Genomic DNA, 15451 nt, shown 5'->3' on the forward strand with positions numbered 1-15451 from the left:
TCACAGTCTGTTTTATTAATAATTATATTCATTTTCTATTGTTTACTAATCGATTTTTTTCCTTTTAAGGTCCAGAACAGGATTGGCATAAGGATTGTTTTATATTTATATTAAGTTTTGTAAAATTCAAATGGAAGCCTCGTCCACTCTTTATACAGATCTGTTTTGGACCTGTATTTGATGTCGTCTTCCTGTTGGTCAGGTCACATGATGTGCATCAAGAGGCCACAGCTCACATTTTATTGTGCAACCTTGTGTTGTAAAATGACAAATAAATGAACCTTCATACATTGAATAATATAAAAGTACACCATGCTGTTTGCATTTGGGTAAAATCAACAGATTTTCAGACTTTGTGGAAATGAACTGCTCGCTGATGTAAATGCAGAGCTTCCATATCCTGCCGACTACAACATTAAAAGTTGAATTCAACTCTGCAGTTAGAAAACAGTGTTGAACAAACGACTTTAAAATTAAAAACACTGAACTTTATTGACTTCTGAATAACAACAGATCTACAGACATGGCTTGAAGAGTCACACTTTATTTACAAAAATACTGAGAACCAAACAGTGGAGGGCGAGGAAGCGAGATGGCGAACAACTTTTAGTAGTTTTTTTTAATTCCTATTGAACAGCAGCTAAAGGCTCCTGGTTGCACGTATCAGGATGCGGTTTGATAACCGCAGAGTAAACCTCAGCATTACTGGCTTCTTCTGAGCAACGACCTTCGCCACAGTGTGCGTTGTTTCATCAGGCGTGTGTCCGAGACGATCGCAGTTTGGTTTCTGAGCAGCGGCGGCGTGAGGCCATCTACTTTCTGCGGCGAGTGGCGGCGCCCTTCTTGCTGCTGTAATACGAAACACACAAAAATACGGAAACATGTCAGAACTCTTTGTTAAAAACTGATGATGAATGTGAGCAGCTAGCTTATCTGTGTTTGGTGCTTTGCTCAAAGGTGTCAAAAGTGTTTTCCTTCATCGCCACAGCAGTTGGTTAGCATGTCTGCTGGCATGCAATCTGAAATTTCTACAAAAAACTGTACTTTATTAGAAGATAAATATATCTACACCATTGTATGGAGTAGTAGTAGTGCCTGGAACAAGGAAACAAACACGCAAAAGTTTGTATTTTTGAGAATAAAGTCAAAATGGTTAGAATAAAGTTGAAATGCCAGGCATGAGAAAATAAAGATGAAATAATATTTCAACTTAATTCTTAAAATGCTAAATTAAAAACATCAACTTAATCTAAATTTCTTTTTGGCCTTATTACTCTTCCGTACAGTTGAGTTTGAGGCAGTAAAAAGTGTGACAGAATACAGACTTTTGCTAACAAAATGCTAATTTGCACCAAAGTGTTCTCATCAAGTCTTCTTGTATGTAACAGTTGTTTTCATAGTCGTTTGCATATTTATCTGATCATCCAAACTAACCCTCTTTCCCAAATGATTAGCATTTTCCTTTCAATTTAAAAAGTAACTGAGCTGCACAACATAACTTACAGGATGTGGAAGAAAGGGAAAAAATGTTTAAGTTCCCATGTTTTCATCTTTGAATAATCTGAGGCTGCTTATGTTAATAAATGATCAGACTCAGTCATTAGACAGCAATGCAAAAACCTCAACTCTACCCTAAAATAACTTCCAGGTTGCATCCAATAAATTCCCAAAGGGATTTTGGTTTGCAACGTGCAGAATAACCTGCCAGACAAACAAACAAACATGGAGTCAGACGGCTCTTGATACGTTAAAATCAATCTCAAACTCATGCAGCACTTACCTGCACAGACTGAATCATTACTGAGTCCAACAGACACTAAGCTGATGTGAAAACCTTCACTGTTACTGTCACACAGGGTCAGTATGAAGAGAAGGACCCTGACATTCACACTGGAGAAGGATGTGATGCACTATTTTATATCATAACTGTCCTTTTTGGTGTTATATCATCACTGTGCTTTGTGTTGGCGAGAGCTTAAGATAGTGCTGTTACTTTTCATTCGCCGTGCTTGTTCTTACTATCATATGTTACACAGAACATGTTTATTCATCCTTTTCCAGAGAACATCAGGAAACACTCCTCACATACGACCAGCATGTTAACTCTTATAATGAAATGTAATATCTGGTGTTATGATGGGAACAAAAGACAAATAACACACAGAATGTGTTGGGACATGAGAGAAGCACAACAAAAACTATTATGGAGCCCACCAGGTGTCATGTAGGCTAATAATAATAATAATAATTATAATAATAATGATAAAAAAAAAAAATTCTCCTCAGAGCTGGTTAAAATCATCACAATCATCACTGTTTTTTTCCAGCTGATTTAACCCAAAAATAAATGTCTCTCAGATGCAGGTGCGTAAAGTTAAACTGATGTCTAGAACAAAACAAGAGGTAATAGACTGGACTATTAGCTCAGCTATATTAGCTGTTAGCTAGCCTGCTAAACCTTCTAAAAGGTATTCGCTTTTTCCAAACATTAACGAAAAGTATTTTTTCATTTCCTGTAACTTTCATTTTATCAGGCTGTGAATTTTATTGATAAAGATTTCAGCCTTTTGAAAAAATATTTCCAGTTGGCTAACAGTGATGACAAACTGCTGCTGTCCCTCATTTTGAGGCGGTTCGGGCCGATCTCTCCCTCCATGTTGACTTCCACACAGTTTCCATGTAGGCCTGTGTCTCTGCTGGTGTTAGTGTGGATTTAGTGCGTTTATGGCTTTTCTGCCTCACCAATATCTCACTTATATTACAGTAAAAAACACTGAGCTGATGAATCATCTCAGCAACTGCTTTCTGCCATAAACTGACATAAACTGTCCTGAATGGTTATGACAGTTATGCCTGGCTGAGGGAAGGGTTCACGCAGACGTTCTGAGTGTCAGTGAACGCAGCAGCAGTGACAGTAGCTACTTACTGCTTCTGTAACTCATCAATGCGGTTCCTGTACGTGAGCACCTGAAGAAACGACACAGCAGCAGCAGCTTTAACACACACACACCAGGACACGTTTACCTCCGAGGAGACGGACCTCCCTCTGCTCTCCTCAAACAGGCTCCACGGGCTGGAAGCTGCAGGCCGAGGCATCATGGGAAACCAGGACGGGGTCATGCATATGATCAGTGTTTCCTCTGTGGTCACTTTGATTTAATTTTTTTTTCAATTTGTTTTGAGATTTTTTGATCTGTATTCAGAAGATAGAGATGAAACCACAGAGGAAGAAACACTTTTTGATAATAAAAATGTAGATTATTGTTGCATTAAAATGCCCGTCGTGGTTTCCCTAAAAGAAACATGGACCGTTTAGAGCTATTCGACTTCAGCTGACTCCAACTTACCTGTTCGACTGCTCGCTCACACACCTGACCGAAGCTCTGTGATGCAAAAAAAACCTGACATCCAGACCAGGACAGGATGTGGAGGAGCTCAGTCACCCAACACCACCTTTACTTCCACTTTAGATCATTTATCTGAAGAGTTTGAGTCCAAAAAAGACTCGAATAAAAACACGTTAGTATAAAAGAATTAGGAAGGTAACTTCAGTGTCTCATATAAAATTCACGAGGGTCCAGTTTGACTGATGTACGGCAGCTCAGACGTGTCACTGTTAAAAGAAATATTTCCATCATAAAAAGATAAACTGTCTAATCATGAAAAATCTTATTACAGTGGAAACTTTTTCATTATGAGGAAAAATAAGTACAATTATGTAGGACACAAAAATATAGCAAATATTCTGATTACAAAAATATCTTGATAAATGGCATGATGGTTAATTATTTTATATTATTATTTTCATTTTTTTTTCCAATTGTAAATACATTAAGATATTTTTTTTCACGTGCTTAGATCATGGCTGCCCACATTGTTTTATTTATTTTATAATTAATATATTATGATATTAACATTTTACTAATGCGATAAATATCATATCATAGAAGTTTACTGTTGAATAACCGTACCGTGAGTTTTTGGTAATTTTACATCCCTACCATTATATTAAAAAAAAGCAAAATTCCTCTTATTAATGAAATACTGTGAAAGATATAAGTGCTTCACTGTAGCAGCTCAGAGCTCTTTGAGTTACTGTACGGTTATTTTTCAAATCATCATGTTTTATGATTAAAGCTGTGGTGCCTTCTTACAGATGCAGAGCATCATGGCTGCCCACGTGCATTAAATTATTTTATTTAATGCCATTATCTCAAGATCACAAGCTTCATTAAAACAAACGAATTAACTTATTATTTTAAAAAATAATTATAAGCATGGACACTCTCGGCTTCCGTACCTTCAAAACAATAACAGTAAATTTAAACTTTTCTATATCAGATGTTCAGTAACCTGATGTGACTTTTGGAAACAAACTCTTCAGGTATTTAGATTTTTTTTTTTGGTGGTGTGTCATGTCCTCTCTCTGCCAGAAGGCGGCGCTCTGGTTCTCTGACCTTCCTTCATGCTAACATGCAGCTCGCCTGAAGCCAGCAGGAAAAAAACACCTGATCTGCTCTACTTACAATTTACTGAGCTCCTCAACTCTCTTACGCAGGGTTGTAACCTGGAGGGGGAATCAAAGAGCACAGCGAGGGTTCAAATCTGGAGAACCACTTGGCTGGACGGTCACATGAGGACACCATCATCATCATTATCTTCATCATCATCATCATCATTAACAACAACAACTTGTACAGTTGCCACAAAATTCAGGGGAGTTTAATGTTGAACACTAGTTTTAAATGTGTAGATCAGAGTGCAGAAACAGTAAAAATAAGGTACATACCGTGAACAAAGCTGTGGATAAATGTTAATTATTATGTGCATTTAGAGATGAGTATTGTTTGAAATATTTTTACACAAGCCCATCTATTTCTACAAAAACTCTTTTGGTCAATTGTTCAATTAGTAACAATCTGACCAAAGAATAAAAATAAAATAACTTAAAAAAATGACAAAAATTACCAATTATAGATGGCAGTTTTTGATACGCAGCTCTTTATGCATTGTTAGAAACATTATCAAAGAGTTTTAATAAATAAAAAAATCACAACAGCAAATTAAGTGAAATAGTAAAACTTGAATTCAAAAGTATAATTTGCAGGATAAACTCTATATGATATCTGTAATGAGGATGTTAGAAGTGCAAGAAAGATTTTCAAAAATAGCAAGAAATTAGCCTAGAAAATACAATTGAAGTCATTATAATGAGAAACTTTTGCAAAATAAGGAGCATATGAAAATAATAAGTCAGTATCTCAAAATAATAAAATTTTCTCAAAATAATGACATTTTATTTCAAAATAATAAATCTATTTTCATTGATTTAAGTAATAATCCACAAAGTGTTTGAATAATATGAAGATTTACTACCTTTCTTGAACCATGATTGTGTTTAAGTCCCTCAAATTAATATATTTCTTATTTTCTAACAACAAATATATTTAAAAACATACAATCTTAGAGGCGTAAGACTTTTCTTATCAAGTGACCCATTGTGGGATCTTAACGTAAGCAAACAGAGTGAACACTGTGTTAATAATGTGAGCAAACACGACCGCAGGGCGAGATCTCACCTCGTACTTCTGCCTCTTCAGTCTCTCCATGTGATCGAACTTCTCAGACTCCAGCTGGCGCATCCAGTCATGCAGCTCATTGATCTTATCCCTGCAGGAAACACAACAACATACATAAAAAAAAAATAAAATAAAATAAAAAAAATCCTCTAAAACACAGACAGGAAGAACTGAAATATTTCATCAGGCTGATTTGAGTGGAGAGTTTTGTTTTTTAGGTGTCTTCTTTCACACTGATGAGAGAAACATGATTTACTGAGAACTGTTTGTGTGTGTGTGTGTGAGAGAGAGAGAGAGAGAGAGAGAGACAGAGAGAGAGCGAGGCGTCGAAGTGTTGGGTCGTACTTCAGCTTGTCCTCGTTCAGATGGTCGATGTTCAGCTGCTTGCGTCTGGCTGCCAGGATCTTCTTCTTCTTCTCTCTCTCAGTCTCCTTCTTGCCTCCTCTCTTCTGGTCAGCCTGTTCAGTGACGCAGGTTAAACATCCAATCAGATCTTTATTGAAGTAAAAACAGTGGATGAATGTAACTAACAATAATTTATAAAAAATACTCTGTTACAAGTAATTCAGTATTATCAGCAAAACATACCCAAAGTATACAAGTAAAAGTACTCAATGGATTACTGTAGTGTAGGAGGTGGAGCTAATTTTACTGGGTTTTTTTTTTGTTTTTTTTTTTGTGTGTGTGTGTGTTTGTGTGTGTGTGTGTGTGTGTGTGTGTGTGTGTGTGTGTGTGCACTGACTCTCTGCAGGTGGCTGCTGTAGTTGGAGCCCATGCTGGACAGAGCAGACTTCTTCTTGGCCTCCTCATCTGCCTTCTTCTTGGCATCAGCCTCCTCCTTGATCCGCCTCTCCTCCTGGTTCACGCAAAACGAATCAGAGTGAGACCTCCGAACAGTTTTACAAATATAATGAAATATCAGATCATGAGTCACATATTTCTATGATAAAGAAAAACAAAGCCTTACGAACCTCACGTCTGGCCTGGCGCTCCTTCTCCTTCTCAGCGCGGACCCTCTGCTGCTCGGCCCTCTCAGCACGACGCTTCTCCTGCAGGGCGGCAGCAAACGCATCATCACTCACTTTATTCACCACAATTCAACAGACGCCAATAGACATGATTCCACTCTCACAGTAACTCTGCAAGTTACAGCCCAATAGCTGGATAAGTTAAAGGAATAATATGCAACAATTTCCTACAAAAAATGTGTATTGACTTAAATGAACATAATCTCTTAATCACTAGATGTGAGCCATGGTCTTTGTTTCTGCAGAAACCAGGTCATCTACCTATATTACCTTACTTTTCCTCACTGTTTTGCTGTGCATGGGACATCGCACCAACTCAAACTGTCTCTAACATCCTGTTGCATTTAGAAACAGCTCAGACAAATCCTACTGATTCAACTTTTCACTATTAGCTATGACGCTTGCGGGTCTTTCCAACATGTCGAACAGAAAGTCTTTTCTAAGTAACTCCATGATGGTTTCTCCTTCCTTCGCAGAGAACCTGGCAGTGAAACTGCTGCGTTAATGGCGTCCGTGGTGTTGAAAAGGAGGTGTGCTTAGGAGGTGTGCTTATATCTTTTCTGATATATCAGTATTGGACTTTTTAAAATTCCCTAATATTGGTGTTGCCATCAGCCTCAAAAATCAAGTATCAGGCCCTGAGATGTAGTCAGTGTCTCTGGCTGAAGACTCACAATCCTGTCCTTGAGGGCGATCAGCTCCTCCTCCTCCTTCTTCCTATGCTCAAAGTGAGCATCGATCAGGGCCTGCAGCTCGATCAGGTCCTTGTTCTGACGTTTTTTCTGGATGTCCTGTGGGGCAGAAGTACAGAAAGCAACACTCAGCCGAAACTGAAGACACTCAACAACACGAATAAGAAATCCTTCACGTCGTCGCTGCAGGTCTGCTTACATCAAAGTCCACTTTCTCACCCTCAGGGATCTTGGGAGCGCTGGGCCTAAAGGAGAGAGCGTGTCGGTCTTGAGTGCACTGGTGCTGATTATAACGTTATTTTATGTTTTCTCTTCTCAGTCAAATGACTCACATCGAAATGTCTACAGAAATCATTTGAAGTCTGATTACACGAGAAGGGAACTTACTTGAACTTTGGCTTCTCCTCTGCAGGTTAGGAAATGAAGAGGGGACAAGTACATGTCATCGGGTTAGAAACAAAGCAGATTATTTCATGTCTCTCAGGCATTACATGGATTTAAGTGTATGGTTTTGGCTCTGTATGATATATTAGATTAAGATTAAGATGGTTGCCATGTTTATTAGGGTTAGGATAACAGATTAATACGTAAAATCAAACAAATAAGAACTTCACATATTAAATAAAAACTGAACCAAACAGTTTTCAACAGGAGATTCTGAGAACCTTCTTGCTGTGAGTGAAGTTACAGTAAATCTGATGTGTTCCTTTTTCAGTTGTCTGAAGAGTCGTTTTATGTCCTGGACCTATAATATGCACCATATTTTCTTTGGCTTGACCCCAAACTTATTTTTACACCAGCAAGAGAAAGTTATTTCCCCCATTTCTTTCTTGTTTTCAAACCCAGATTCTGGCGGCTCCATGCCATGCAGATGACGAGTGACATAGCAAGAGAGTAACGGTGGGGTCGCTGCGCAGTAAAGCACATGTTAGCATCTCATATTCTTTCACCCTTTTTCTCCACTTTTAAATTTTCTCAGAACTTGCTCAATAAACATTTAAAATTGAGTGTTTTTTTCCCCCCAGAATTTGGATTTCAATCTCTCAGTGCCAATTGGGCAGCGCTCCTGGACTTTGAAAGACAGATATAATTTTGGACAGACATTTTGTGGACAGCAGAGTACAGATGTCAGACCTTGGACACTGGTGGTCCCTCCAAAACCAGAATGACAGATTTCAGATTCATCAGAAGTTTTTAAATCAACATACCTTCCTCTTCAACGGCCTCTGCATGCAGCAAGCATCCAAAACAAAAGCAGAATAGACAACAGCGTTAGCAAGCAAACAGTGAAACAGACCTACTGCAGCTTCAGCATCTCTAGTAGCTCACATAGAGATGACAAGAAATTTTTAATTATCGTGAATTCTCAAATAATGGCCTGGTCTCAAATAATGGCCAGTATGAACAAATAAAGGTAAGTTGTTCACAAATTACTTGTAATATAAGACGATTTCAGATAAAGGCCAATATTTGAGAATTAACGGTCGGCCACAAAAGCCGAATTTTCCCCTTCAAGCAGCTCAACAAAGTTTGATCCCTTTAACATTTAATCTGCATTCACATGCCATTGGAAATTTAAGAAACTTTACAGCAAAATGTGGAAGTCAGGCCAGTTTTGCGTAAACATATATGATGGAAACTTTAACTTCGGCATCATGGCAGGAAATTTCTTTTTTTTTTTTTAGAAATACATGCCAAGCTTTGGGTTTGGCATTAAATTATTAATCAGAAATCAGAAATGTAATGCCATTAAATCAAAATCATGGTTTCTTTTTTAGTAAAATAGCATGTGAATGCCACACCGACTTGGAGGACTTTCCCTCCGGCATGTTAGCATCATGTAAAATGGCACAGTGATGCCCATTAGCAAATTTTGAAAAAGATGAAGTGACCATCTTTTTCTCTTCCTTTTATTGAATGGAAATGTTTATTTTCATGCTTAGCAGTACATGTTATTACCTTAAAAAAAAGCAGCTCAATATATAGTATGTATGTAATCTGATGTTTATCTTCATCAGATACCAAAATGATGAAAAAGCAACCATGCACGGCAGTATTTAAGAGTGCATGGGATACAGTAGCTAGTAAAAGTGGAGTTAGACTGATTAAAGAGGCCAATATTTGTCTTATTTAGAAATAAAGCCCTTTATAATACATTCCCAATGATTGCAATAGATAGCTTTGTACACTAAGAATGCTAACATTTTAACATATATGGCAAGCTAAATTGCTAATTAACTAGCACTTGTAAAAATTTTTTAACTTAACATGTACGATAAAGATAAGTAATGTAATATGTTTACTTGCCACATAAGATAAGATAGAACTTTATTCATCCCAAAGGAAACTCTTGAACAGAATAAGTTACGTTAGCCAGGAAGGAAAAGTCATGACAACTGAGATTTTTTTATTTTTATTTTTTAGAAGTTGTGAGTCTTGGATAAACCTACTGTGCTGTACTGTATGCTAACACGTTAGCATGAACACTGGACAGATGTAGTTGGAAAGATAATTCAAGTTTTTCTTGTCAGTTGACACCAGTTTACCTCACAGAAACCTCCCTAAAAACAGGTTACACCTTTCAGAAAGAATGTTTTATGAATGAATGGAGGAATTAATGATATTTTATCAGAAAATATTTTGAGAATGGAAGTTTAACAGAACAGAATCTAACCTGGAAATGGGGCAGGACTTTGGCTCTTTATATCAGCCTAAAACATGAGCTTCAGTGCAAAAAATATTGGCCTTTAAATATTAGTCATACAGTAACTGTAAAGTGCTTTGGGTGAGATACTTTAAACATATTAATATATGTTCATTTATAGATATTATATATTAAGTAGTTACAACCCAACTTGCGCCCTTTGAGTGCTGCATGAATGGGCCGTCTTTGACTGTATTCAGAGGTGAAAGGAAGGTAGCGTTAGCATTAGCAGACATGGTGAACATGTGTGCAGATCAGGATTAGTGGGGTCTGTCTGGCTGGCTATAGCCCGTGGAGCGCACCTGTTGCCTGGGAAAGGATGATAGAATACCCCCTTCCCCCCTCCATGCCACATACCTTCAAGCTCAGGCTCAGGCTCTGGTTCTGGTTCTGGTTCTGGCTCTGGTTCTACCACTGGTTCTGGTTCTGGCTCTGGCTCAGGCTCTGGTTCTGGCTCTGGCTCTGGCTCTGCCTCTGGCTCAGGGGCCGCCTCAGGGGCCACCTCTACTTCCTCTACTACCTCCTCTGCTACAGCTACACAACATGCAGCGAGTCACCAGGGGAGAGGAAGGGCGGTGAGAGGGTTAATGGAAGCAGGAGAAATGGAAGAGGGGAAAGAGGTGGTCAGGGGGTGAGTAAGATGAAAGGGGGAGACTGTGAGACATGAGGAGGTTCATGAGGCAACAGTCGGGGGAACTGCCACCGGATGGTGCTAAAGCAGGTGAGACAGCAAGCAGTTAACAGGAGGGAAAAGGTCAGTCATTGATGGTAAGGCATTGATGGATGAAATGTGATTGACTCCTGGAAATACCTGCACTGCAACTCATTGTGGTGGAACACAAAAAGAGACAAATTCTATCCTGACGCAATCTGCTTCTTTAACCTGTGTCTTTTCATTTATATCCCAGAGAAAGTTAGTGTTAACCAGCATGCCACAAAGAGTTCATGTTGAAGTAAAAGCACAAAAAAAGTGACTGACAAATTAGTATCAATGACATGAAATTCATCATCCGGAGTCTGCAGGCTGCATCTTACCATCGTATTCTTCACGTCCGTCCGAGAAAGAAAGGAGCAGAAGAACATTATCAAAAGATCCCGTTTGTACCCATTTTTGACAGAATACAAAATGTGGGTACACTGGGGATCCATGCTAAGCATACACAACACAGTCCTCCTGGGCTGAGCGGAGCTGAGCCTCGTGAATTTGTGTGCGAGGGCGCCCAGCTCAGGAGGACTGTTCAGTTGCAGGTGGTCATGCAGAGCTGCAGGACTCGTTGCCAACAGGTCAGTGCAGGGGCTTTTGCAATTTTCAATTTACATATTTAGATTTTGATTTGACACTGTCCTGATGCCAGCGTTGGTACCTGCAGCCGTGCCACAGCGGGAGGATAATATATGTGTGTGCACATTTGTTTTAAAAGAGAGAGCATTAATTTATTGCACAAGTTGAATCTGGAGGAGTCAAGCCAAACCTGCAAACGTACAAATTTGTCCAGTGCACAATAACTCTCTACAGGGGATGGAAAGTCAGTTAGGCATGGTTCAGAAATAATACTGGGATTTAGCATGGAACTCCGGACTGTACCTAGACCTCATTGTGGGGAATTGTATTTTATTATTTTATGTTTTTTTTAAAGGGGAAATGTACTTACCCTCGACCTGATCACTGCAAGACAGAAAGGAAAGGAATTCTGATTTAGAGAAGGCCTGGGCAATAAAAGAATAGTGATTTATCGACAATAACAATAAGAAAATACCGATGTTGTTTAAATTAAATGCATTAAATGCATGAAAGCACTGCAACTACACCCTGGCTCATGTGACAGAAAATAATGCAGACGGTGAGGAAACTGTAGATAAAAAAGGACGGGTCAGACTCACCAGTATGGTCATTTTTTGAGTTTGTTTAAGTCTATTTGGTCTATTACCTGTGTCCTTGATCAGTAAAGTGATTAAATTCAAAGTAAGGCAGTTGAATTTAAAGTTTTTCTTCTGATCATTATTAAAAATTATCAGTATTGACAGAAATGAAACATTTTATTGTGAGAAACTTTCTATGAATATTGCCCAGCCCTAATGTAGAGTAACTGCGTCATCAAATGGCATCAAAATTCATTGCATGCAGTAGTTTGACAAAATAATCTTAACTCAAGGTTCACTTAGTAGCTTCTTTCAGAGCTTTCAACCACGAGATCAATATTAAGATGCTGTTGAAATCTTTCAGGCAAACCAAAAAAGCTAGTAAATGGACAGTGATAAGATAAATTTGTCAAACTACTGGTCAGAAGGTTAAAAGTTCTTGATTTGTGAATGAAAATGTGAGTTGACTTACACTTCCTCAGTGTCAGACATGGTGAGAGTGGACTTGGAGTGGCAACCTGGAGGCAAGACAGAAGAGAGGAACTTAAAGTCAGTCTGCGGCCTGCTGTATTTATAGCTCAGGATTAAGTTGCAGATGTCTTAAATATCTTCTGCCGACCCCACCCTGACCAAAACCCCCACCTGCTCGCCTACACATATTTCACCACCAACACTGCAATAAACAGAACAAAAAAAAAAAAAAAAAAAATCTTCATCATTTTGAAAGGTTGAAATGTTTTATGGGGATCTTGAATTTGAAACATTCCCTCCAAATTTTGTCGGATCCAAACACATTCGGTTTATAATTAGTGTTGGCGACTTTGGACTGAAATTCGAGCCTCAGTCCTGAATCTGCTTCTCTGATGATAAGTGAGAAGGGAGCCAAACTTAGATTTATGCCAGTGGTATGTTTTCAGCCACTGAGAGAGGAGAGATTAATGTTGCGGTTGGTGAAGGGGTAAAGGTCAGCCTCCTGCCCTGTCCCATCACTGAGCATCCATTTGGCATCCTAAAGATTTTTTATCTTTAGAAACACACAACTAGGACTGCAACTAATGATTATGTTCATTCTTCCAATTATTTTCATGATTAACTGATTAATAGTCCATTAAATGTCACAAAATGTAGAAACGTGGTTATCACAGTTTCCCAGAACCTAAAGTGAGTCTTCAAACCGCTTCTTTTGTCCGACCAACAGTCCAAAACCAGAAGACTCTTCATTTATTATCACAAATGGCAAACAAGAGCTGCAAATCCACACTTTTAAGATGCTGGACCTGCAACATTTTTGCTAGAAAAATGCCTGAAACGATAAATTGATTATCAAAATAATTGTCAAATAATTTTCTTTTCTACTACTATCTACTCATAACAGCTTCTAGCAAATTCTGCGACATCTAAAATCATTCTCAGCGTATAATCCTGTTGTTATTCCGTTGTAAAATTCCAGACCGGATGCTCACCAAAACCCTGCAATGATAAACACACATGACCTGAATTTATTCATAATTTAATCTATCAGTGATTGGATGTTGGCTTAGTTGCCCATTAGCCTCATTAGCATTAGAGGCCACCATAAAGGCGTCACGACATCACAACTATTTCCATCAGACAGCTGCACAGGTCCCAGATCCGGTTTCAGTGGACCCAAAGTTGAAGATTAGGTTCCCTTTCCCCTGGACCACCACCACCCCTAATTCCACCTTCATCTCCTTATCTGGCTCTCACATGGTTCCTTCAATCATCTTCCCCAGGCTCCCTGCTGACTGAGGCCACTTTGCTCAAGAATTAAAATAAGCTCTGAATGGGAGGCGTGAAGGTTAAAGGTCTAATGCCTGGCTTCCTTCTATGTGCTCTTTGAATCTTGTAAATTCCAAACAAATTTATTTTAAAAGTGTTTACACCAAGATGGGATTTTTGTCGTCAGGGAGAAAAAGGCTCCTTTGCATCCAGTCTGGAGGTTGTTGGCTCCTGTTCAAGATGTTAAAGTGTTTATCCTCAAGCTATGTGCACTTTAATGCAGACACATGCCACGCCCATTTACAGCTTCGCTAATGGGCAACAGAATTAAACTTTTAACCTCTGAGCCAAGAAAACCCAAAATCCAAAAGGAGTTACCGCAAAATAACTGACTTAAAATATCAGAAATAACAAGGTGATTCATGGCCGCAGTTCTCATGATGTTGCATAACTCATTAGTATCATCTTCTGTCTCCTGAAGCGGAAAGCTGCTTCAAAGGCTTTAAGCCATCTGTAAATCCCTCAGGTATGAAACTCCGCTGGGTCACTGGACTTGGACCAAACCGGCACAAAAACAACAACAAAGTCCGTTGAGAGAATGCCGGATGTCCTGAAAGAACTTCAGAACTTTGCATTTCGACCTCAGTTGAAGGTTTTACACAGTTACAAACAAATTTCTCAGCGATACAACACAAGAAAACCATTACTTATCAGCTTCTCAGGCACACAGCTGCAGTCAAACACCAACACAAATGACTTCATTGCCTCTGAGCTCAAACACTAAAGGCCTTTTTCCTCTGTGATCCACTATCTGTCCATTCCCGTCTCACCCCTGACCTCTGCAGCAGCCTCTACTAGTAGTGGCAGTGATTTTTAACACATGTGGACTCAGCTGTCCTCAGTTTGGGTGATGTTTGTGGACATTGCACTTGAGCTTCCTCTCCTAACACTCACACTCTCACTCTCTCCCCTCTTCCTTACCTCAGAAAAGCTGAAAGGATCGAGCTCCTTCTGGCCGAGACAGGCTGTAAGGTTCTGCAAACTTACCGCGCTGATTATGTCCTTCTGTTATAGTGACACACGATCCGCGCGGCCTCCTCATTGGCCGAGGAGACGGCCTGGAGGCGAGGCCGGGCCTGCCGTGGGGCAGGCTCCACGATCACGACCCCCCTCCCTCCCACTGCTGGCACTCAATAAGGAGATGGAAGGGTTCGGTGCTAAGGAGGGAGGCTCAAGTTTGGTGAAGGGGGCAGCCAAGACGCCCCCCAGGTTGCTATTCTGGGGCAGCTGCATTAGGCAAGCAAATTTCATCTGAGAGCAAGAGGAGAGCTGGACGTCAGGGAAGTGAGCCAGGTGTTCCAGAAGTCTGAGACACATAAACATAATGTACAGCATGGTCACAGGAGGACAAGAAGCTGAATAATTTGTCTGTCCAAGCTGAAATTCCTGCATGTTGATACATCTTTTGCTTGAGGTCCTCTGGGGTCGTCTGCTTTGTAAGAATCAACCAGAAGGGCAAAAATAGCACCCTTAAACATCACCACAGAAAGTTTTACTCCATGCATATCCTAAAAACATGCATAAACATCACATGACAACTAAGACACTTGTAAACACTTCTTGCCATTAGGTTGTAGTTCCTCACTTGGGGCCAAATGAAGGAAAAATATGCCTGAATGAAAAGAAATGCAAACATTTGTGCGTTGATTTTCCTCACATTGTGATTTGTCATAGTAAAACTTGTGTCTTTTATGTTATGTAACATGTGAAGTCCATGCTGATGAATGTTTGTCCTTTAAAATGCCTAACTTAAAATTTACCATTAGTCTTTTTAGATATCAAGTTGTG

At 39.4% G+C, this 15451-nt stretch overlaps 1 protein-coding gene across 5 annotated transcripts; it reads right to left on the reverse strand.

Moving 5' to 3' along the window:
• Nucleotides 1-563: 563 nt before the first annotated feature.
• Nucleotides 564-14681, reverse strand: tnnt3a (troponin T type 3a (skeletal, fast)). Of its 5 annotated transcripts, XM_084733693.1 has the most exons (14): nucleotides 14585-14681; nucleotides 12336-12381; nucleotides 11656-11669; nucleotides 10361-10537; nucleotides 8508-8525; nucleotides 7687-7705; nucleotides 7499-7544; nucleotides 7282-7398; nucleotides 6551-6628; nucleotides 6322-6435; nucleotides 5925-6037; nucleotides 5580-5670; nucleotides 4527-4567; nucleotides 564-849 (listed from the first exon to the last, which is right to left on the reverse strand). In XM_084733693.1, exons 2-14 carry the CDS (start codon nucleotides 12353-12355, stop codon nucleotides 813-815), a joined length of 885 nt encoding a protein of 294 aa, XP_084589819.1. In that variant the 5' UTR covers nucleotides 12356-12381; nucleotides 14585-14681; the 3' UTR covers nucleotides 564-812. The 5 variants fall into 5 exon arrangements, with proteins under 5 accessions (XP_084589819.1, XP_084589816.1, XP_084589818.1 ...); XM_084733690.1 differs by lacking the exons at nucleotides 4527-4567; nucleotides 14585-14681 and adding an exon at nucleotides 2927-2967; XM_084733692.1 differs by lacking the exons at nucleotides 4527-4567; nucleotides 8508-8525; nucleotides 14585-14681 and adding an exon at nucleotides 2927-2967.
• Nucleotides 14682-15451: the final 770 nt, after the last annotated feature.

The sequence above is a fragment of the Lutjanus erythropterus genome, chromosome 13, assembly GCF_056507025.1.
Source record: "Lutjanus erythropterus isolate fLutEry1 chromosome 13, fLutEry1.hap2, whole genome shotgun sequence".
NCBI classification, from domain to species: domain Eukaryota; kingdom Metazoa; phylum Chordata; class Actinopteri; order Lutjaniformes; family Lutjanidae; genus Lutjanus; species Lutjanus erythropterus.